Source organism: Heteronotia binoei, chromosome 1 (genome assembly GCF_032191835.1).
Source record: "Heteronotia binoei isolate CCM8104 ecotype False Entrance Well chromosome 1, APGP_CSIRO_Hbin_v1, whole genome shotgun sequence".
Taxonomy (NCBI): domain Eukaryota; kingdom Metazoa; phylum Chordata; class Lepidosauria; order Squamata; family Gekkonidae; genus Heteronotia; species Heteronotia binoei.
The window spans coordinates 73,064,641-73,090,109 of NC_083223.1; the positions used below are offsets into that span (position 1 = coordinate 73,064,641).

The following is a 25,469-nucleotide window of genomic DNA, read 5'->3' on the forward strand; positions in this document are numbered from 1 at the left end:
TTCATTACAGAAATCTCATGGTCAGTGCTTTGAGCCTAAGATCCAGAGGAAAACATGAAATGGCTGGGCATTGTGAGCTTTTATACATAAGTTGCTTCATGTGCTGGTCAGCCAATGGAGAAAATAGAGGCTTTGCTCTGTAGCTCCTGTGCAATTGAGCAAGCCTGGCAAAGCAAGCTGTGTTGCAGAAGGAAGCAAGAGACAGAGAAGGAAGCAGATGATAGCAAGATGCTCACGGGCCTGATTCAGCCCTCAGATTGCATGTTTGACACCCCTGGCCTATACTATTGTACATAGGCCAGTCTTGCCAGATCTTGGAAGCTAAACAGGGTCAGTACTTGGAAGGAAGACCACCAAGTAAGACCCTAAAGAGAAAGGCAATGGCAAACCACCTCTGCTTCTCACTTGCCTTGAAAGCCCCTTGCTGTTGTCACCATAAGTAGATTGTGGCTTGACGGCATAAAACACATAAATGAAATGTATTTAATTGCTTTAGAAACCAATTCTATACTCTATTGCTTGGAAGCAAATGTCACTGAACAAAGGGGGATTTATTTAGAAGTCAATGTGCACAGGGCTGGACTGCATGAAGATGGTAGCTTTTTCCTGCCCTGCAAGGAGAGAGCAAAGCAGTGTATATAAATGCAATAATTGATCAGCTGATAATGTATAGATAATGGAAGATACAAGTCATTTGAAAAGGATGCATATGATTAAATTTATCACCTTTCACTCGAATGTTTTTTATGACTTTGGCAAGAAAATCCAAAACCAACCCTGATCATTATGGGTTTGAAGCAGTAACAACAGGTAGCTGGTCTGTGAAAGGATCATCTTTACTGTTGTCAAAGCGTCACAGCCTGACCTGCTTTCTTTTGGAAGCAGCTTGCCTGCCTGTGGATGGCAAGACCCGGCGCACTTGACATTAGGAAATGAATGTCATGCTGGGCTTTAACCGCAATATGCAAAAAAAGGCAGCAAGATCCAAGCAACAGGAAGTGATGGCTTCTGCTTTTACTAGAGAAACACAGCTGCTGTGAAAGAAGATAGACCTAGCAGCGGGTTGAGACTCCTAATTGACCCCTCGCGTTTCTTTACCCACCGGGCAGAGTGGCTTGAAAAGCCGTCCTCAGCTTCTTCCCAGGTCAAATCCCTTCCGGCTCTTTTCCTTTGCGGGAGGAACTGTGGCGGCGACTAACCCAACTTGGCTACCGCTGTGCATGCCCTCGCCTTGAGCGGCGGAGTTGCTGGGAGTCACGTGGGAAACGAGCTCCCGCTAGCATGAGCACATTGCTTCAGAGCAAAAGGGAAAGCTAGTGTCTGTCTGGTCGCCAGTCCGGGTAGACTGCTTGGGCAACCCGGAGCGATCGAGGGAGGCAGCAAAAACCAAGGAGGCATGCCTCCGACCCTGCGTTGCCGCCACCTGCTTTCTTCAAGACGTGCCACAACTCAAGAGGCTAGAGCGAGCAAGCAGCAGTGCTTTTTCCACAAGCGCTGGAAAGGAAAGGGGGAGAGGGGCGGCTGCCTTTTTAGAAGCGAATAGAAGGGTTGCTTCTCTCTTCCGCTCGCGCCGAAAAGCCGCACTCCTCCATCCGCGCCTTTGCTCGCGTCCAAGCTTTGGCCAAAGTTCCTGGAACTTGGCGGGAGTTTCCTAGCGCAAAAAGAAGAGCGCCCTCCCCACCCGATTTATTTCGCGCTCAAGTCACCGGGGTAACGTCGATGCAGTTTTGTTAGGCTCTCTCGGGGACTCAGGAAATCATATCTAGCGAATGACAGCGGGGGTGGGGTGGGGGGTGGGAAAGTGCTTGTTGTGTAACCTGGTGCCGTTGAACACAACCTGAACAGGACAGCAACACTTAAAAATAAGTGTGCAGGGCTCTTTCCGAGTTTTCCTCCCATTTGCACAGGAGCTGCTACCGGACTGAAGGCACTTGGATTGACTTCTCAGCGGAGCTTTCCTTCTGGCGTAAGCGCCGCGAGCTGCGCCTCACCATCCCCATCCTGAGAGCCACTGTCGTGCCTTTTGCTGCTACTTGGCACGCGGGACCGAAGGCGCCTGGGCGCATCCTCCTCCTCCGCGCCCCTCCTGCTTCTCCTCATGCCCGTTTGTGGTGGGGGGTGGGGGGGTGGCGGCGACTTTCTCTTGCATTGGGACGGAAAGCAACAGCTTGCTCGCCTGCTCGGGAAGCGCCTGCCCTTGCCAAAGCAAAATGTACTGACAAGCCAAGGGTAGCAGCAGGAGCCTTTAGCATTCGTTTGTATCTTTCCGAGGCTCCACGTCTTGCTTTCTTTTTTTACGCTCAAGGCAGCCGGCTTCTCTTTCCCCTCCCTGCCCCTTTGCCTCATCCCTCCCCCCGCAGCAGTCGCTCGTTCTCCTCAGGTCGTTTATGGATGTCCCTGGATCTCACTCCGTTGCGTGTTTATAGCGAGGGCGACTTACTCTCTCTTGATTACTTCGAAGTTTGACCATAACAAGAAGGCAACTGAGGAGGTGAGCGAGGGCTCGGAGCCCCCAGGAGGACAATTTCCAGGCGGGAACTCCTCGGAAAGGAGCTGCCGCCGCCCCGTCCTTTCTCCTCCCCGCACAGAAGCCCCTCAGACTCTGGCCGGGGGTTAGCAAGGTGGCTCCCCCTCCCCCCTTCCTGCTTGGCGGGAGCTGTGGGGAAAGCGCGAGGCGCCTGCCGCTGCTCCCGGCTCTTCTCTCCCGCCTTCTTCTCCCCTCAGCGCCTCGAGGAGGCTGCTTGCCTCCCACCTCGCGCCAAGCGGGTGCCCGCACCCTCTGCTGCTCCTGCCGCCGCCGCTTCTGCCCCCGCCGTGATGCCATGCCCCGCAGCCACAGCCGAGGAGATGACGAGGGAGGCTCCGCCGGGCTCTGGCTGAAGAGCAGCTCGGCGGGGCGCCACGGCAGCAGCGGCGGCATGAAGGATGTGGAGTCCGGCCGGAGCAGAGTGCTCCTGAACTCGGCGCCCCCGCGAGGGGACGGTCTGCTCCTCTTGGGCACCGGCGGCGGGCTTGGCTTGCGGGAGAACAGGAGAGGCAAGCAAGGAGGAGCCCGGATGAGCCTGCTGGGGAAGCCGCTCTCCTACAGCAGCAACCCGACCTACCGGCGGAACGCCAAGTACAGGAGGCTGCAAAACTATCTCTACAACGTGCTGGAAAGACCCAGAGGCTGGGCATTCATCTACCACGCGTTCGTGTGAGTACAGCCCCCCCCCCACCTCCCCGGTTCCTGGTTGGCATCTCTTTTTTCAGGTTGTCTTTGCCACATGGGTGGGGTGGGAGGAGCACCGTCCTGGCAGTCGAGTGGCTGCACTGAAGGAAGGGGACACCACACCGGTGTAGGAGCCCGCTGGATTGCCCTGAGGGATGCACTGAGAGGAAACCTGCGTCTCTTGCGTGCTGTGGTGATGATGATAGGCTGGAGTGAGGCACCCACCTCCCTGAACACTTTGCACGGATTAGTTACCGCTTTAAAGGGCACTTTAATACGTTGTGAGTGATACCAAGAGCACCACTGAGCTGCTTGTGCACATCTGTAAATGTGGTTCCTCTAAATAGAGAATGGGGAGGGGGGAAATCATTAAAAGAGGTGAACATTCAACATATATAAAGAAGGAGGGAATCCCACACCTTTTTTTTTAGAAGATGCAATCCTGTGTACACTCGCCTGGCAGTATGCCAAGAACTTGCTTATATTCTCCCAAGTTAAATAGGCACAGGATTGTGCAGCACATGTCACGTGTGAAAGTGCCCTTAGAAAGCATCTTCTTTTGACCAAGTTATACTTGCAATGTTCACTTTAATGATTGCAAAGGGTAGAAGACTTCTTGCTGATTGTCATGGACTTTGAGAGTGTGATACAGCATACGTTGTGGTTTAAAATATGGGACATATGGCAATCCTTTCAGTCACTGCCAAGCGCAAGGGAGAAGTGAGGGCTGAGTTGACATATGGTAGAGGATGAAACAGTGTTGTGGCTTTTCCCATTTGATAAGTGCCACTCAAGAGCTGTGAGGTGATCCTCAATGTCTGTGTCATAAATACCTTCAGAGAAAAAGTTCTTTTTTCAGAGCTTGCTTCCTTGAAATTGCTTGGATGGGAATTGCTTTCCTGTGATAACGAAAGAAGAGCTGCTATGAATGGAGGCAGCAAAGCAGCCCAGGAGGGCTGTAGAGATCAAAGTGCCATTGCAGTGAGGAATGGTTTGAGAAATACCATTGTTTAATGCGGTGAATTCCCAACTTGGTACCTGCCAGTGTGTTTCCTGTTGCCCACTTGCTTCTGCATCAAAGCATATTTCCCCCAAAGTAAAGGGCCAGTCCTTGCTTTCTTCCATCCCAGTGAAGAAGGAAGTGATTCAGAAGACCCCAGGAGGCATCACCTTTGTGTCAAATGAGAGCTCCCATTTGGAAACAGCTGCCCAGATCATAGCTCTCTATAGGACTATAGATGTTTAGAACCTATCAACACTTTGGTCCCCAGTTCCCAAAGCATTTTGTGATTGGTCCTATCAGATCTATTTTTCAGTAGCACCACTGTGCCTTCTCAGGTTTTGAAAAGAGCCTATAGATTAAGCAACTTTGGAGACCCTTGGGTTAATGGAATGACTGGAAAAGTAAGTTGCACGGATATGAAATAGCTTGTAGAACCTATAAGTAGGATGTTTACTTTTGGGGAGTAAAAAACCACTTTGTCCTTTTGTTATTAGTTATTTATATAGCACTCTAAGTTCATACCACAATTATTTTGTTCGTAGTACTAATAATAGTAACTACATGAAATATTTCAAGTGTTCACAACCTTCACATACAGTATCTCAGTAACATTTACTGTAGGCCAGTGCTAGTGTTTCCATGATGGAAGGGAGAGGCCAAAAAAACAACAACCCATGGCTTGCAAAAAGCCACCTAATTATTTATGGCCAAGGTGACATTTCAGCAATGAACTTCTAGTTTATAGTTTTTCCACAGGTAGTATATTATATATCTACATTCAGTCAGCTCTGTATTTATGTGTAAACGCCCTGGTCACTATTATTCCCATTTTGTAGATGGACTGAAAGTAGTGATTTGTATATGATTACCCAGGGAATTTATACCTGGATGGGGAATTTGACTCCAATCTCAAGGCCAAATATTTGTCCACTGAACCCCATTGACATAAGTGTTAATGTTTCAGTTGGCACATTGCATACTACATTTGCATTTGATGCCATTCCCAGTAAAGTTTAAGTATTGAGGCCATATTTCAAAGCACATTACAATTCCACTGATTTCAGCAGGAGACAGTTCAGCACATTGATTTCAGTTAGCTAATCCACTGAAATTTATGTGGTTTAAATTTAGCTGGATTGTAGCTGAATTTTGTCGATAAATAATGTGTATAATCCATCTACAAGCTGAGTAGTTTTAACTTCAAGGGGAGATAACCTAAGCACTAATTCTTAGAAGTGATCCTTATCTGTCATACACATTACAAATTAACAGCTACAGGTGTAGTGATGCCTATTGCTTTCAGTAATTCTTTCAAATCAGTCCCTAATGCCAAATTTTCAAAAGGAAGAGTTATGAAAAATATTAAAATGCAAAGCTAACCTATCTCCTCCCACCAACACCACTATGAATAATTAATAAAATATGCGCTATAGCCATTACAATCTGTGCAGACTCTTTCATGGCCCTTCTAGCGTTTCTGACATTTTCCAGAGACAAGCTGGCTCACAAATTATGTGTAGGGCTGTGGTGATATGTCTTGTGTGCATGTGAGTTGATCTAGAACTGCCTCAGATGGCTACAAATAGATGGAATAAAGCAGAGGATTTAACTCCATGGGGTTGCTTTTCTTTTTTAGAAAAATGAATGCAGAGCCTGGTCCTTCTCCTCTCAGAAGCCAGGAGATGAATTGTTTACCTATGAGCTTGTGAAGAATAATGCAAAAATCAAAGGAGCAGTATAAGCCAGCAACAAAACCAAGAATAAAATACATATAAATGCTATAAAAAAAATTACCGCTAGTCTTGGGACTGACCTGATGTGTTGTTCCAGTTGCTTCTTGTAGTCTTTCTTATTGAATACCTTCCCCCATTTAGCCTTGCCTGCAGCTTCTTCCCTCCCTTAGTTATTGCCCTTGTATCAAATTTTAGGTTATATGGAACCTAGTTTCCTGAACTCTCTGAAGCACCATATACATTGATGGAGTAATCATAATACTGGTCACTCAAGCTCTATGCACTGCTATCTTAGCTATTCTATTCTTCTGTGTTAGTTCTTGGTTTGTTTGTTTTTTTGTCATTCTCTGTTATAGACCTAAATTCTACCCAAACTAACAATAATTATTAGTAAGTGACTATCATGATTAATAGTATTAATAATATTTGTTTTCAACATTTAGAGTTACTTGGAGTGCATGCTTGGAACCTCTTTCTATACTCCTTCACATACTTGAGCCAACCTCTTATAATTAGAGCATATAAAGAATAGTGATATAGTGGACTTTCCCCAGCTATTCATTAAAAATTCTAAGAGCAAACTGAGGGTTTAATTTGTTCCTAGTGGCTGGCAGTTTGAAATCAGCAAATGGTAGTTATTCTGATATAACATAGATGACATGTGTGTGATCTTCTCTCAAAAGCAGTGGCTGAAGAACTATGGGAGAAGCATAATTATGTTTAGGGTGTCAAACAGGCGCAATTTCAGGACTGTGTAAAAGGGATGTGCTGGAAAACATTTTGAAAACAAAGCAGGTACTGAAAGTTAGCAGGCTCATTTTTCACTGTTTCATTCTACAATCAATTTTTTTAAGTCTGACTTAGTTCCTTTTGTAGGACAGAAAGTGAGAAAAGCAGAAAAGATCTAATGAAAGAATGATTGGAATCAATTGGGTTTTTCTTCTCCTTCGGGCTTTAAATATCTGTGAATGGTAAAAGGTTACTACTGATTTCTGCATAGCATCCATTCATTCATTCTGTCCCTTGTGTGCTCGTTACCTCGCTCAGCCTTTTACTACAGTTTTGTCTCCTAGGCTATTTTTAGATATTTTATTTATGGTTTCTCAATGAATACATACTTAAAATCACTAAATACGTTCTCTGGGGAACTAGGCAGGGGCCAAATGTGCATATTTTCAAACGTCTTCATTACATAGCTTTGAATTATGATTTTTGCTAATATCAGTTTTAGTTGGCTATGTGTAGAAGAATAGGTCTTACCTGGGAACTGATATGTAAATAACCTTAGAAATTATTGAAAGGAACAGATGGAAAATTTACATAGACTATATTAAAATAATTAATGGTTTATGATTTTTGAAAGAACTGTATACAGTGTCTTAGATATAATGACACATGTTTACATATAAATTATAAGTAAATAAACAAATATCCAACTTCATGATATATGCAAATTAGCACACAGTAATTAATTACTGCTGGTGTTTCCTTATACGTACTCTGCAGTGCATTTTCAAGTGTACTCTTGATGGTGGATTCAGTTTCTTACAGTAGTTTTTATTGTCAGAAAATTGTTTAATATCCATGTGGATTTCACACATATTTTACAAACGTGCACTCAACAAGTAAATTCTTAGATAACTAAGAAATGTTGTATTATTCTGCACTAAAAATATGAATATTTAAAGTATAGTTTAGTACCGTTTAGCAGCAATCCCCTGGAAGTGGTGTGAGTTTTCCATGGTACTGATTTTAGAATTGCCACACTATTGTATGTTGTTGATTTGCATGCCATCACTGATGTCAATATAGTTTTCATCTTTCCCCAATAATTAAATTTTGCAAATATTTTATCTTTGTGGAATATCATGTTTCTAGTGTAGTGATCCAGCAGCTTGGGATGGGTATTTTAATAACTGTGCACATAGTGAACAGATGTGAAGCATGAATGACATTTGTGAACGTATAGATGCAGCATCCAGTCTATTTAGATATACTTATTTGGTTCTTTAGAAAAAGTAGCAGCTTACAAAAGGTGATGGTAGAACACTTTTTATGCAGTTGTCTTAAATTTCTATGTATTTCAGAATAATTCTACACAAATGTTTCTGTTTGCATGTTATGATTGTGTATCCTGTTAAAATATAAACCATATGTTGCTCCAGAAAAATCATATCATGATCCAGTTCTTCTATGAGTTCAGAAGTTGTTACTGAAACCCCTCTATACAGGTGGGAGGTATAAGGCAGGTACAGGGGAGGGTGGCAAGAAGAATGAATGGTTGAGCGGAGAGGAGATCCATAGGGGAAGCTGCAGCCTCCCATGGAGCAGGGAGCAGTAAGCTCTTCTTGTCAGTTGCCTGGGGACAGATGGTGGCCTCCTTACAAGTGCTCATGAGCAGGGCTTTTTGTGTTAAATCTGGAATCTTGTACTGGACACCCAAAAAACGCTTCCGACATTACTTGCTAGCTGGTCAGGACATTTGTACTAGCTGAAGTTTCTGGAACATTTTCGATTGCAGTGCATGTGCTTCCAGTAGCCATCCTAAAGGTTACTGTAGCACAGAATAAGACGGCCTGATCAGCTCTTTCCAGGTACTGATCCAATTTCTGCCACAAATGCTGATCGTAAAATATGCTTTTAGTCTTTTCAGTTTCCTGTCTCTCCATCAGAAACTTGGGCCAAATATAATAGTACTAGTACCCCATCAAAGTGCAGAGAGCTATATCCTTCATCATCTATATTAGGTCATCATCTTTAGCAACTAGCATCACCTCCATTTGTTCAACTTCAGTTGTTCAAGCTCAATTGTTAACATAGTTAAAAGAGACTAGCTCACATGGTTACCTCTGGTGGCTTAGATGAAGAGATGTGTAGACGAATAATTCCCAGGATCAAACTAACTACATTTGTCCACTTTAAGTGAGATAAATGTCGTTTTCTAGATTATGTCAAGTTTTCTTGGATGGTAGTACAAGAATACTGATGTGCACTATCAGCTGTATGCTTGTTTGTATTATGGCTTTTCTTGAAATATTATAGGCATAATCCAACCAAAGGAAAGAACTTTTGTCCCACTGACTTCAACAGCAGAAATGTAGACAAGTATTTAATTCTGTCCTTTAATTAAATTGGACTTTAAAAGTTATTAATTCTGGCTAGACTTTACCCTTTCCCTTTAAAAAAAATTGAATTCTACACATCAGATTTGCTTTAGGATGCCTGAGATTGCATGTGGTTGTTAGGTAATTGAAATAGGATTTATTCAAAACAATTCTGGTCTGTTTTTTAGGCTGATGAAATTAATAGTATTCGTGTAAGTTGGAGGAATAGAAATATTGACCTGAAGGTAGATAACCAAATCCGGTGACTCCAGCTAATGCAGAATGCTGCAGCCAGACTGCTTATGGGACTTCCTTTATGGGAACACATTCAGCCTGTGCTGAAAGCACAGCACTGGCTACCGATAATGTACTGGATTTGCTGTATGGTGCTGGTTATTACCTTTAAAGCCCTATATGGCCAGGGTCCTGCATACTTTAGGGACCGCCTTTCCCTGCACATGCCCCAGCGAGCACTTTGGTCTGGGTCTCAAAACTGACCCAGCATCAGAGAAGCAAAGCTCAAAACAACAAGAGCCAGGGCCTTTTCTGTTGCTGCTCCTAGCTGGTGGAATGAGTTGCTGGTGGAGGTTAGGGCCCTGTGAGAGCTCTTACAGTTCTGCAGGGCCTACAAAACAGCACTCTTCCGCCAGGCATTTACATGAATGGTAACATCTGCAGCAATGGGGCTGGCCCATAAGAACACCACCAATGGCCTACTTCACTGCGCTATGGCGATCCTGAGACCTCTAAGTATAGCTAACCATCAGAATTTAAATCGCTGCCTGAAATTATGATTGTAGCACATGAAATTATTTTAAATTGTTTTTATGTTTTATGTTTTTATTATCGTTTTATTGTATTGGTCACACCAATGTATTTGTGTCAACCCTTGGTTTGTGAGCTGCCCTGAGCCTGCCTTTGGTGGGGAGGGCGGGATATAAATTAAATAAATAAATAAATAGATGAAAATATATGTTATTTTTTTAATAATTTAAAAAGCCTGACTCTGACTGATTCCCCACTAGTCTTGTCCCGGTCTCACACTCCTCTTCTTCGCGGGGCTTCCGTCCGATTTTGCACAAACTATCCCAGAGCTGCAACTCACTCCACCTCTTTTGTGTGGCAAGCAGAAACTGATTTTTAGAGGATCTTGCTTGCCGCACAAAAGAGACAGAGTCAGTTGCAGCCCTGGGGCAGCTTGTGTGAAATTAGACAGAAGCCCTGCAGAGAAGGGGAGCGTGAGACTGGGACAAGGCTAGTAGATAATCAGTCTCTGTCTTCTGCACTTCACTAGATTCTCCAAGATGGAACTCCATTAGTGGGTGGAGCAGCAGGGAAACAGGTGACTACCTTGCATGGCAATACCATAGGCAAAGTGGAGGAAAAAGGAAGGCGAAAGAAACACAGAGCCAGGCATTAGCCATTGAAAACCTGACAGGTGGGCTTCTTGTGGTGTTTATACCCATACTAATCTAAGAAACTAAATCTGTAGTCCTGAAATCACCCACTGAATACAGCGGGACATATCTGATTAGACTTGCTTACAGTTGCTCCCTAAGAGTGCCCTCCTTAGCAGTTACACCCTTCTGAGCCTGTTGACTTCAATAAACTTAGAAGGGTATAAAGCTGCTTAGTATAGTATTTAAGGAATAGCAGAGGGACAGTGGCTCAGTGGTAGAGCATCTACTTGGTAAGCAGAAGGTCCCAGGTTCAATCCCCGGCATTTCCAACTAATAAGGGTCCAGGCAAATAGGCGTGAAAAACCTCAGCTTGAAAACCTGAAGAGCCGCTGCCAGTCTGAGTAGACAATACTGACTTCAATGGACCAAGGGTCTGATTCAGTATAAGGCAGCTTCATATATGTTCATATATATGTTCATATATAGTCAGTGAAACAGACAGAATATGTAGTGATGCTACAGAAGGCAAATATAACATTGTATCTAGAAGCAATTATGCAGATATTCATGTATATGGTTAATTATTCATGTAATTTAACTAGTTACCTATTCAGCTAAACATATAATTCTTTATTGGAATTGTACTATGGACATTGCTTGAATATTTCTGATATGCCCAGAAATCAACTTTTTTGCAATTACTGTTTGACGGTATGATCAAAAGAAGATCCAAACTGAAACTAAATTTGACAATGTTAAATCTATTAAAACATACATTTCCAGATTGAGTGAAATCATGACACAGCAGCACTGTAAACAGTGAAGTCTGCCAGCTACGTTTAGATAATTGCCTGAATAGAATGAAGGCCAATTTTAACTTTTAATTGCAAATGGCAATTTTGGCTACTGGAAATACCATTATACTATATTTCTCCTGAGCAAACCTGTGTGGCCGTTCTTGAAGTATTGTTGGAATATAGCTGTACTCACTTGTTCCAATACATCTCAGCTTCTGCATATAGCCACTGTGCTGGTATTAGCTTTAATTTGGTGCTTAATTTTATCAAAATATTGTAGGTTGTGTTATCTTGCATAAAACCACTGACATCCTGTGCAGTCAGATCAAGATGGGTAGCCATGTTAATCTGTCTGTAGCGGTAGAAAAGAGCAGGATTCCAGTAGCACCTTAAAATCTAACAAAATCTGTGGCAAGATATGGGCTTTCATGAGTCACTGCTCACTTCTTCATATAATCTTTGGATATCTGAAGAAGGTTATCTTCAGATATTTGAAGTGTACAGCCAGGTTGCTTGATTTATGTACTTTCAAAAAAAATTCCCAAATAAATTTTTGCTAACTTAAATATGACATAATGTTTTAGAAACTGAAAATATATTTTGCTATAGAGCAAGGGTGTCAAATGTTTGACCCATGGGCCACAACTGCCCTGTCTGGGGACCTAACCCTCCCCCTTCAAAGCTTGGAGGCTGCCAAAGTTCCCAGCTTCTTTTTGCTTGTCTTTGCAGACTGAAATAGGAAGCAGTTCTCGGCTTGCAAAGCTGCAAAGAAAATGCACAATGGACTTTCCATTAAGGTCACTGTGCCCAGATAGACTACTCTGGAAGTAGTCTATCTTGGCCAGTGTTCCCTCTAAGCTGAGTTAGTGTGAGCTAGCTCACAGATTTTAAGCCTCCAGCTCACACATTTTGGACTTAGCTCAGGAAGGATGACCCCAGAGCACATTAACTTATGCAATAGCTCACAACTTTAATACCAGTAGCTCACAAAGCAGAATTTTTGCTCACAGGACTGCAGCTTAGAGGGAACATTGATCTTGGCACAGAGATCTTAATGGAAAATCCATTATGTGTTTTCTTTGCAGCTTTGTCTTTCATGGAGTGGAGCTCAGTTTCACTTTTCAGCATTTATATGGCCAGTTAGAAGCTGTTCCTTGCTGGAATTATGTAAATAAAGGGTTGATGCTTTGAGCCAGCATGTCTCTGTTGAATGGACCTTAGAACTGGTGCCTAGAAACCTGGGAGCCCACAGCCAAAAGAGGATATTGCCAGGGCTTTTTTTTGTTAGGAACACACAGGAATGCAGTTCCAGCTGGCTTGGCATCAGAGGGTGTGGCCTAATATGTAAATGAAGCAAAAAAAACCCCTGTGAAACAATGCTAATGACAGGGGTGTGTGACCTAATATGCAAATGAGTTCCAGCTGGACTTTTTCTACCAAAAAAGGCCTGCATATTGCCGGTCTGAGTAGACCTGGGGGCAGGGGGAGAAGCTTGCAATGCTTGGAGCATTTTATATTTTTGGTTTATATTTTTAGTTTCTGCTATATTCCTTGTGCTTTTTCTTGATGTTTTATTTTTAAAATTGCATTGTCAAATCCCTCTATTCCCTTACCTTTCTATTTTAAACAAAACATTGCAAAAGTTTTAAGTGTGTTTGTATTTTAAGTAAAAATAATATCTTTAATTGTATGTCTCTGTATCCTTTATAAAATTTACATATCCACTACCTGGCATTACATTTTATTATACACATGGCCTTGCCCCACAAAGTCCCATTTATGTCAGATCTGGCTTTCATAATAAATGAGTTCGACACCCCTGATATAGAGTATATTGTTCAGACTTTGATAGTATTGCAGAAGATGTCTCATGGGCCACTGTGCAGGACTAGTCCTTTTGGAAATTATACATTATAACCAATCAATATCTTACTTAGTTTGGAAACGAAGTATGTTTTGTGTATTAGTTTTTTGTGACATTTTATGGTTAGTGTGGCATTTATGATTCCCTGCTTCATTGCATTCATTAAATAGCTGTAGCTTGTTTTAATATAAAATGGATTTAGGGTTGGAGTCTAATAGATCTGTTCTACTTACAGCAGTACTTTTCTATAGTTTAAAGACCTTTTTGCTGACTTATGAACATTTCCCCCCATCACTTCTAGTCAGAAGTTTTACAAGTTTTTAAATTATGCAAATCCTTTTATCACAGGTGAAAGTCAGATATATACCACAGGCAGAGATATTTTGAATCATCTTAGTTGTTTACTTCATTTATACACCACTTTTCTCTCCACTTCCAGCTTCCAATGCTCTCTACTTCTCCATTTTATTCTCACAGTATCCTGGCAAGGTAGGTCAGGCTGAGAGAGTAAGTGTCCCAAGGTCACTCAACAAACTTCCATAACAGAGCTGAAATTCAAACCTGGGTCTCCCATATCCTACTCCAACACTTAAACTACTACACCAGTCACTCTGGCTCTTCACACATGCCTCCTTGAAAGGCTATCATAAGACTCCAGGCTTAAACTGAAGACATTTCGCTTCTTGCATTCATGATACCGTATGAAATACATTTTATATGTGATTTCACTTGTGATACTTGGAGAAGTGGCTAATAAATAACCTAAGTAAATAAATAGATTTCATTGTGGGTTTTTTCTGTAACCTTAAAAGAAGGAAATGAAAAACTGAACTAAGAGATTTAAAGGGACACTGAATCAAGGTGAAATAGATAAATCTGAGAGTGCTGATTTCATGGAATCAGCAAGTCAGGATTATTATCTCAAATGCCTCTCTAGCCAGGTGCAACAGCTACAGAATTAGATTGCTGCTTAAAAGTCTGCAATATAAAATGGCTAAAAAGGGCAAGGAACTAAATTCTTTATTATCTCTCACAGGAGCCCATGGTTCAAATATATATTTTTAATGTCATGTTTGAAAAAGGACTAAAACTTGTAGATTTGCCCGGTATAAATTGCTTTTTTTAAGTTAAGTTCCTGTGAAATAGATGTCATGTATATTGAATCTTTCTTGATACATTTGTATGAAATCTAGCGACAATTTCCAGTCACCTTTTATGGTTATTTGAGAATATTTTAAAGTATGAAATACTTATCAGAATTCCTGTGAACCTTGTGAATTGCATGACTCAGTCTCAATTTTGTGTTCTGAAAGCTTGAGATATTCAAAAAACCATGGATTGGACCCTATGGCTGCTTTCTGCTAAGGGAGGAGCCTGGTCTGGTGGAAGAAGATTTAATTTGTTTAGCAGAAGGGAGTCTTAGAATCCAGATCTTCGTGTATTCCTATCTATTTTAATTATATTAAAGAGGTTTCTATACAGGTCTCTATTTCTTTTTAGGCAGAGAGGTGTACTGAATATCAATGTGTTTTGCAATGCAAATTGGATACTTGATCAATTATGAAGCACAACAAATGCTGATGATCCGTATTTGGAAGAGGTTATGAATAATTCCAGCTGAAATTGTCTACTGTGAAACAAAACTAATAGCTTGATAATTTAAGACTGATTTTTAAAAAGCTGGCTATATCACGCTTACATCTAGCTTAGATTCATTACTTTTATATCCTAGTTATTTTAACAGGAACGATTTAAGCATGTACTTAGCACTCTCACTTAAAACTGAATGTAATGGTGCTTACCCTTGCCTTATCTTCTTAATGTAAATATCAAATTCACTATTATATTTTTATGAATTCACAAAACAGTTTTGAAAGCCATTTAAAGCATACCTGTGGTACTGTCACAATGACTTTTTTGAGGTTCCATAAACTGATTAACTGTTAATGTTTTGTAAATGCTTTGTTAAACTTTAACAGTATTAAAAGCTGTCTTTGGAGCAATAGAAAATACAGCATAGTCATTGTTTTTGGATGCTGAGGAATTCAGTCAATCAATTGAAATGAAAAAAGTCCACTCAAGTCTGTTGGTGCAAGGTAGCATGTGAGTAGGGTTGCCAAGTCCAATTCAAGAAATATCTGGGGACTTCGGGGGTGGAGCCAGGAGACTTTGGGGGTGGAGCCAGGAGACATTAGGGGTGGAGCCAAGATCAAGGCTGTGACAAACATAGTTGAACTCCAAAGGGAGTTCTGGCCATCACATTTAAAGGGACGGCACACCTTTTCAATTCCTTCCTTCCATAGGAAATAATGAAGGATAGGGGCACCTTCTTTTGGGGCTCATAGAATTGGACCCCCTGGTCCAATCTTTTTGAAACTTGGGGGGTATTTTGGGAGAGGCACAAGATGCTATACTGAAAATTTGGTGCCTCTACCCCAAAAAACAGCCCCCCCAGAGCCCCAGATACCCATGGATCAATTATCCATGATTTTCTATGGGAATAAATCTCCCTAGGGAATAATAGAGTTCCAAGCAGACATTTTCCTCCCTTCCCCCCGCTTTCTGATGACCCTGAAGCGGGGGGAGGGCCTCCAAACTGGGGGATCCCCTGCCCCCACCTGGGGATTGGTAACCCTACATGTGAGTGAATTAGTCATTATGTAATTTTGTGTGACAGAAGAAGCAAAATGGCTTCATGTGTGGGTTTATAAATATGGAACAGTCTCAACTGCTGTTTGGGATTGCATTGCAACTCATAAATGGTATATAACTTATTAGAAGGTCTTCTTAAGTGACAATCCTTTCAAATTGTAGTAGCAGTTTTCTCTTAAATAAAGATCATGCAAATGCATTGTGTGCAGATCCACTCTTGTTTTTAATGGATTTTTAAAAATGTATGTTCTCATATTCAAACTATGATGCAGGTACCCTTGTGCCATCTTTATAACTGAATACCCCTTATTGATTTTGGTCCTTAACTGCTGAATGAAACTTCATCCAGAGACCTTTGAGAGCTCCCATTAAGTTGGAGGTGTTAGTTACACAGCAAATTACATATTCAGCAGGAACCTGGGTTTGTCCGTCTCACTCCACCCTGTAAAACAAGGAATGAAAACATTACTTAAGGGGCAGTGGCTTAGTTCAAAATCATAATTGTGAGCTTTCTCTTGTTCTTCAGTGTGTATTTTGGTTCTTCTTAGAGGATGGTATTATGGAATGAATAGACTATATATTAACAACTCTGTATGAACTCAGGCAAGTAAATAGATAGATCTAGTTTGCAGAGCAGAAAGTTAGATAAATGCAGCACCCAACAATAGCATGACCCTTTATTTATTCAAGAAATGACAATAGTTATTTTGTTCTGAGTAATCCTTCTACTGTTTATTTTTTTAAACTATTAATCACATTTATGTTTTTAAAAACAACATTCAAGGCGCTGTGGGAGAATCACCCTCCTCCATCTTATTGTAGAATACTGCAGCCCACTCTCTACTAAGAAGAAAAGCACAAATTGTAACAGCAGATGCAACAACATCACTGAATTACCAGGGGAAAGGATGGACTTGACTTTTTTTTTTTAAAAAAAAAAAAATCAGGTTGCTGATGACAGCATGGTGCCACGCAAACAAAATCCTTCCAACCCCCTGCCCCAGCAATTAGCAGCATGGTAAAGCCAAGCAATTAGGTGAGTCCCTTGAAATGAATTTGAAGAGCACTAACAGGAAGGACTGTTCCCTCTGCCAGTGTGTTATGGCCTTGCTGTAACCATAGGCCAGCCTGCTGGGGTTGGTCACATTGTCTCTTCTGCAGGGATTTTTTCACAGAAAAAGGCCAGCAGGAACTCATTTGCATATTGGGCCACACCCCCTGACACCAAGCCAGCCGGAACTGCATTCCTGTGCGGTGCTGCTCCTAAAAAGCCCTGCTCTTCTGTCTGTCTCTCCCCCAGAGTGGAGAATGAGTGGGCTCTATCCCAAGCATGGGGAAAGCCTGGGTTTGGTAATAACAATCTAAAAAGGTCAGAGCGCCATGTAAAAAAATGGCTCATTTTTATTGAGTATTCTCTCAGTACAGGAGGATGTAGGATAACACACACCTTGTTAAGACTTTCTCTTTGAATAGTCTTGACATCAAGGGTAAACTGCCGCTGAAATATTTTTTCCCCCCAAACTCAGAGGGGTTTTTTTGTTCATTTTAATTTTTAAAGCAGGCTGTAGATATTTTTCTTAGAAAGAAGAGATAGGGTTTGAATTTGTGTGATATGAGTTGCATGATAGTGCTTATAAAAATGTATGGTAAAAGTGTTGCTTCTGGCCTTTACTGTAAATAATCCATCATGATTACAGAATATTTTCTTCACCAGGGTGTCATACGGATTGGTTAGCTAAGGAGTGGGTGGACAGGGGAGATGAATATTTAATATGAGAACTGAAAGTACCATTGTCCAAACAGGCTTGGAGCATTCTGATGAAGTAGATATTGCTCACTTTGTGCCTTCACTGTCACATTATAAGGATGGGGTTTAGGAAACAAATAATTAAACATAAAATCATGAGCCAGAACAAACACTTTTGCACCTTTTCCCCTCAGTGTACTGAGTATAACTTTAAAAAAAATTCAAATTCATTTTCATAAATGTTAGCATGTAAAAAGGCTAAATGTCTTCATACCAAGTATCTGAATATATACACATTGCCGCCTTCTTAGGATGCTCAGGTATATTTTCCAGTATTTCATAAGTAAATATAATCTCTGTTCTCATTCACTTATTCATATTCTCACACCATGGGAATCTGCTACCCCCATTATACAGTACTAAAGACTTTACTCTAGAGTTGCCAGATCAGTTTAGGAAATCCAAAGAGATTTGGAAGGTGATGCCTGTAGAGGTTGGGGAGGGGAGGGCTCTCAGTGGGCATGGATCAGTTGTCATCTCTGAAGGCTGGCATTCCTACCTTACTCTTGACTAGTATGCTGAATTTATTTTTTGGTGCAGTAACCTACCTTTTATTGATCTATAAGTTACACTAACAAAACTTTAAAGGATACCTTACACAAAAAGGCAAATAGGAATAAAACAGACAGACTAGAAACACAGATATACCAGAGACAGAGAGTAAAAATAGAGACCTTCTCTAATAAATTGGAACATGTTTAGTTATTTATTATTTTATTTTATCAGATTTATATCCCGCCCTCCCCTAATGGGCTCAGGGCGGCTAACAACAGTTATAAACCACATAGAATACTAAAAAACAATATACAATAAAATCAGTTCTACACATTTAACCATAAAAGCCAAGATGCATGTTGATGTTTCTCAATATCTATATTTGACCAGTGGGACTGTCAATGTGAGTCTTTGCTTTGAGGGTTGCAAGGGATACATAAAATATTGTCAACTCCAGTTCTGGCTGGTGAGTTTGACTTTTAAAACCCTTCATGGCTTGGGATATCTTTCTGAATCTCAAGCCAGCTGAATTCCTTACATTAAACCAGGCTTTATATTCTATCACTGCAGGATTAGAAGTATAGCTGCCAGAAACAGTCTTTATGGTGCCTGACTACATGAAAAACAGTCCTTGGGTTGAGGCCCAGTCAGATACACACTTAAAATTCCCTATTGGGGATTCTGTTCCCAAGCACATAGGACCTAATTAAAATTGGGACTGCAGCACATGGGAAAAAGGAGCCTCCTTGTCATTTCCCCAACCTGACATATCTCTGGGGGAGTGTGGCTTGCTAGTCACTACTTGTGGATTACCCAATATGGCAAATATTCCCCTGGTAGATTTCAGGCCAAGAAAAATGATGTTGGGAGCAGGCGGTGTAAACCACTTCTTGTGTGCTGTGGTTCCAAATAGAATTGGGCTCTGCATGCATAGGAACTGAGTTCCCAGTGAAGAATTTAAAAGTGTGTGTCTTATTGTGCAAACCCACCCTGGAGAAAACATGCTGTGTAGTCAGATTAATCCCTGCAGAATTATCTTCCTTTTGATGTGCAAAATAGCATCTCCCTGTTTGACTTGATAAAAGGTAAGTTGGGGTTTTTTTGGCTGACTTTTTGCTTACATAGTTAAAAATTCTGTCAGGTGGTCTCTGAATCCATATTGTGCCTTTTTTAATTGTTCAATGTGGAGGTTTGTTATTTTATTTGTTGGAAAAGTGGCCTAAGAATGTTTCAAATAATTATGCAAGAAATATGAAACAGAAACAAATATTTATTAAACAATATTAAAACAATAATAAACAAATATTAAAATTATTTTCAGTACTTAAATTTTTGCCTCCTGCATTTACTGCTGGGGCTAATTTTTCCTCCCAAAGCAGATACTGCACATTCTGTCATTTTGTTTAATAGGTACTGAATCATACCTATTGTGATTCTTGAGGACAGATTCTTTAGCTTAGGTGTTCTATTTTTCTAGAGAGTTCTATTACCTTCAGGCTTACTCCAGCTGGCTGCATAGTCAATATGGCTGCCTCAGGAGTTAAGAGTCCCTGTGTCCTTTCAGGAGAATAGTATCCAAGAAAAAAAAAAGCAACGTCCTCTTGCAAGGATGTTTTCGTCACTCTCTTACCCATGTCACACGAGATTGTCTCTGGAGTTGTTCTAGCAAAACACCCTCCAAGCTCTTGTTTCTTGCCTGAGGAAGGCGAGGAGAAAGGGAAGGGCTGACATCCTATTGTCTTTCCTGCTAGATTCATTAACATTTCTAAAGAGATAGTGACATTACTTCTGGAATGCCATGGACTAATTTCCTCTCTCCCAATCTATAGAAAAAAATACCAAGTGGAAGCTGGCTGGTTGCCAGCTTCCCTCCAGGAGAATATGCATTTCTCCACAGTTTCCAAAAAGAACATCATTGATGTGGCTACGTAACAGCTATAATGAACACAGGTATTGCCCTCTCTGACCCTTCTGTTTTACCCACACAAGTCAATGTTATAAACACATTGGTCAGGGGAACTATGTGAATAAGTGTAGAGGGGCTACATGTTCCTACCTAGAACCTTAGGCAGTAGGGTTTTGGGGGGAAAAGATCTGTGCCTCCATATTTGGTTCTGGGTGAGAGCTGAATGTGGTCAGCCCATGTAATTCTGCTGTTTTGCTCTTGTTGCCTTCCATAGATGTTACTGGAAATGCTTGGGGTCTCCTCTTTTTGATGGGGAAATTAGCAAGAGGGAGACTTAGGTAGAGCAAATTAGAGAAGAGATCTTTTCCACCGATAATACAGAGGTACAGTTTCAGAAAGGAAAACTCCAGAGTAGATATATTTTATAATGTTTTACTAGAAAATTATGTAAAAAGTTACAATTGCAAACAGAGACAATACAATCAAGAGGCTATGAAAATAGAGGTGAGAGAGAGGGGCTTTTAAGGTTTCTTATAAAAGTAATACTACCTCTCCAGATGAACAATCTGTCTACATGTGCTCACTGAACAAGGTATGGCTTGCTCTCATATTTTATAAGGTTCTGAGGGTTGAAGACCCTTCCAGAGCTTTGATTCCTCCTTAATGGGCGATGATGTGTCTTTCTTGGATGTCTGAATGGATTCCCAGTTCAAAACAATATGTGAGAATGACTAGATGTCTGCCACAATAAGTCCTGATGGGTTTAATGTTTGTAATCAATTTAGTCTGGATACTCTCAGGAGTCGGTGTGGAAGACCAAGGATTTGGGCAAGTAGTTCTACATTAGCATAGAAGTAAACAAAAGCTGATTTGTGGCAGGAAAACAGGTGGAAGGACCATTAACAGTTAGCCCAGGGTTAAGACAGAGACCATACATTACCTGTGAACAATCCTTTGGGAGGGGGAAGAGGAGCCAGACCAGGAGGATGCCTATAATATAATCAGAACAAGCCCAAGCATGTTTCTCTGATACTATGCAGAGAGAAGTGTTCTCCCTTGACCTGTTTTCTGACAAGCAGCATCCATTTTGGTTTCCTTAGCTGGAACCCCATTATCCAGAGGGGTAGCCCCATAGAAGCAGGCAGCGTCTCCTGGCCACATAATTGTCCTATTATTTTTGTTTGGTCTTTTTTTTCCTTCTGAGGTGATCCTGATCTCATAAAAAAATCGTTGGACATTAAAAGCCTGCATGCTGCAGCCAAGAGCTGGAGAATGTAGGTGAAGCCAACCACGTACAAATATTGTTATACTTTCAGAAGCATTCTTCAGTGGTAATCATAGAAATACATTGTGGTGAAATGTGTCAAGAAGAGGGTGGCATAGTCCCGCTGTATACTGCATTGGTCAGGCTGCACCTGGAGTATTGTGTGAGTTCTGGAGGCCTCACTTCAAAAAGGATGTAGACAGAATGGAGTGGGTGCAGAGGAAAACGATGTGGATTATCAGGGGCCTGGAGACCAAGCCCTATGAGGAAAGGCTGAGAGACTTGGGAATGTTCAGTCTGATGAAGAGGAGGTTGAAGGGGGACATGATTGCTCTCCTTAAGTATTTGAAGGGCTGTCACTTAGAGGAGGACATGGAGCTATTCCTTTTAGCAGCAGAGGATATACTCACAATAATGGGTTTAAATTATGAGCAAGAAAGTACTGGCTGGATATTAGGAAAAACTTTTTTACCGTAAGAATTGTTCAACAGTGGAATCAGCTACTTAGGGAGGTAATCTTTAAGCAGCAGCTGAATGAACACTTGTTAGGGATACTCTAGGCTGATCCTGCATTGAGCAGGGGGTTGGACTAGGTAACCTATATGGCCCCTTCCAAATCTGTGATTCTATGGCTGATTCTGCACTCACCTTGCTCCGGGGCAGGCTTCCGTTTCTGTGCGGAGCAAGCTGGCAATTTCGCACCAGTTTCTCCATGCCACCATTTTGCATGGGGCAAACAAGCAATTTGCTGTGCCGCAGTGTAAACCTGAAAAAACAGGTTTGCTTCATGTAAAATGGCGGCGCAGAGCAACTGGTGCGAAATTGCCAGCTTGCTCCGCACAGAAACGGAAGCCTGACCCGGAGCAAGGTGAGTGCGGAATCAGCCTATGATTCTACTCACCACACAGTTCCCATGATTGAAAGGCTCTTTTGGAAAAGAGGATTGATGATTTCCATCAATTTTCCTCTCCTACTGCAGACCACCATTCCACCCCCTATGTTCCTTCTGAGGTTCTTCTAACCCCAAGAACAGAATTTCTAGGGGCTCAGTATGATGCAGCATGAGGAGAAAAAGGCAAGCCACATTTTATGAGGGCCAGGGACATGTACACCAGCATATCTGTTAGCCAAACCTAACTAGGGTAACTCAATCAAAATATGCCATGTTTTTGGAAAATGATATTAACATTCTACTTAATTTCAAGACTACATAATGGTATCTAATCCTGGAAATCTCTGGGAATTTGACATGTTTTCTCCTGTCTTTTCACAGTCACTGAAATTATGCTAAACCAGAACAATGACTTTTAAGAAATCATGGTATCATTTATGATCCCATGAGCATGTATGTCAATGGATTCTTCTTCTTCTTGTGGTTTAGATATATTTTTGAAATTCTTCCTAGATGTAAATTCAGATTTAGTAACACTATGTAATTGCACACAGCTTTTAAATTATGTTTTTTTAAAACTCTCAGTTACAAATAAAGAATGAGCATAATCCTGCTAAGGCTAAACTCCCTGGTGAAGTGCAGGCTTAACTCTCCCAGCATTAAAGTATTTAATAGGTGGATTGCATATAGTGGATAAACATGTGAGTTCTTTTGATCATGTTGTAGCTAATATATGATACAGCAAAATACCCACACAGATTTCCAGATATAATTGCTTCATTTGTTTTAGATGCAGTTCTGCTCATAGTTGGATAAATTCTGTTGTAAATTGGCTACAGGTTGATTTAGGCAGCATTGTACTGGAGGTGAGTAAACCAGAAACCTTTCCATGATATAATTGTTTTACTTTGAAAACTAATAAATAAGTTTACAAAGTGGTATATATCATAGGAAGATCTAAATTATACGATGAATTCATATAATCCCTATATTTTGAAATACTAATGGTTTGTCATCTCTGAAACATGTAGTCAGTTTTGCCATTTGATTCAGTCTACAAGTCTTACAGCACAATCCAGAGGGGTGGGTGCAGAAAGTCTTTTGGGAGCAGTGAAGCTGCTTCGTGGGCGCAGGAAGGGTTTGCGCTGACGTATGACCGGCGCCACCACAGTGGAGGGGAGTTGCATGAACCTGAGCATGGGTGGAAGTGAGGTGGAGCGTGGCGTTCAGGCGGAGGAGGGGGTGGAGTTGGGGGCATGGCGAGGCTTAGGCGGCTTCCTGAGCAGTTTGGCCCATGAGATGCCTCCCCTGAGAGGTGCAATGTTACTCCTGCAAACACAGCGACGTGTCCCATAGGCACTCGTTGAAACAAAAAACAAAGGTCGCCTCTGCCACTGCGGAAGCTCGCAAACCCCTTAGGGAGCAGCGTGATTACCTCTCCAATCCCCTCGTGCCTCGGGCTGACGAGCCCCCTCCCCAGCACCCAATCGCAGTCTCCCCTCTCCTAGAAATTCTTCCACTCTGGCCTCACACAACTCAGTTGTTAGGGAGAGGAGCACGTGGTGGGATGTTCAGCTGGCGAGCTCCCAGCCATACAGACTTAGAGTGAGGGACAGCCAGGCATGCTGGTGAGGGGTTTTGCACCGCGCGGTTGCTTTGACAGTATCTTTGACTTGCGAGGGGGAGAGAGAGGTCTCTCCCCTGGGGCTAACTTGTCTTGTTTCCAGTTCTCCACAGGCTCTGGGCTCCCGGAGGCTCTGCATGCAAGGACTGTCGCCCATGGCTGGGTAAGTTCCACTGTCTCCCCCCCCCCCCGTCTCCCTCTCCCCTCACTCTTGACCGCTCAATGTGCAAGAGTCTCTGGCACTTGAGCCATGCAGTGGCCTCCGGCAGGGGGCATTTGCTGACCCTGCTGCCCTGTGCTGCCGCCTGCTCCCCTCCCTTGGTCTGCTTTCTGCTGCATTCTCAACCCCTGGCAGGGCACGGGGTGTGTGTGTGTGGCAGCTGCCCCATTGTGGGGAGGTGGGTCAGAGACCATCCCTTTAAGAGAGCGCCCAGCTGAAATGCAGCCTGCTCTTCCAGCCACCACCTCTGTCTCTGTTTTGCAGGTGGGACTTCAACACAGAGGCTTCCATGTGTGTCGCTCCACCCCCCCATTCCCTCAGCTGTTTTTGTCCGCCGCTCTGGATGGAGCCCTGCCCATCGTGAGACTGCCCAGTGCGCTCCAGGGAAACTGTTGCACTCTGTTCCGGAAAAATAAAGTCTAAGCTGTGTCTTCTGTTGTCTCTCCTGCTTGGCATCTGCTGCACGTTCCCTGGGCAACCCCCCGCTCTGTCAGTGGCCTCTCCAGGACTGGCCATTGGGGGGGGGGGGGGGTTGGGCAGGCTCTCTCTCCCTACTGGCTGCCTCCACCTTCTTTGCATGCCTACGCCAGTGGCGTTGCCATGGCAACCATCTCTCTCACGGCAAGCTATGCCTCTCCCCTCCCCATGCTTCAGTGTTCCAAAGTCCTCAGGAAGTCTAGTAGCGGCACAGCAGGTATGCCACGGCTGGCCACCACTTATGTCTGGATTGGGCTGCCCGTGATCCAGTCCTTCAATGCAGGCAGTGATTATAAATATCTGTAGTTCCCTGTCTTGGGCTGAAGATGATTATCTGACTGCCTTGAGCAAGGTGATTTATCTTTCTCAAGACATATGTATGATAACCTTTTCTTTCTTTTAATCGATTTTAATATGCATGGCTGAAAATTTTACTATAAAACTAGTCCAATGTAGGAAGACATGCATAATTTGTAAATTTATATTTATAAATATAAAGTAAATTTGTGATTGTGTAGAAAAATTAATATTAGTTGCATTATAACAGTGAAGCACTGGGAGCTTTGATAATGGAAAACAGTTAACCCAGTCTTTTGTAGTACCAGTCAATAGCACTTTCCTGAATACTTTAGAAGTTCAGAACATCTGCATTTTCCTTTGTACCTATTAATTTGTTTTGTAGTTATAAAATAACAAATTCCTGTTGCTTTGCGAAGTACAATTAAAAGCCAGATGGCACTAAAGTCATGATTCATGTATTCATCCCATTAGGAATAAAAAATAACCAGTCTATACCTGCCTATCATTTTTATTCATGTCAAATACTTTTGTTTCCCTTTGCATCCATCCTTTGCTTGATACAGCATGGCTTTCTGGTCTGAGTTAGTTGAAATATAACTCACCCCAGGAATTGGATTGATTGTTCCTAACTTAGAGAAAAGCTATACAAATACAGTTCACATGTTTGACGTGAAACCATTTCTAGCTCTGCATAAGTCTCTATAATTCTGGTCTGTTCTG

At 42.1% G+C, this 25,469-nt stretch overlaps 1 protein-coding gene across 2 annotated transcripts in view; it reads left to right on the forward strand.

Annotated features, from left to right (window-relative positions):
- The first annotated feature begins 2,629 nt into the window (after positions 1 to 2,629).
- KCNQ5 (potassium voltage-gated channel subfamily Q member 5) overlaps positions 2,630 to 25,469 on the forward strand; it is a 514,814-nt gene continuing 491,974 nt past the window's right edge. The window contains exon 1 of one of the 2 annotated variants that reach the window (XM_060235972.1): positions 2,630 to 3,196. In XM_060235972.1, the coding sequence (XP_060091955.1) occupies positions 2,823 to 3,196 (374 nt within the window). In that variant the 5' untranslated portion in view covers positions 2,630 to 2,822. The remainder of the gene's footprint in view (positions 3,197 to 25,469) is intronic. The other variant, XM_060235964.1, reaches the window with a different exon arrangement.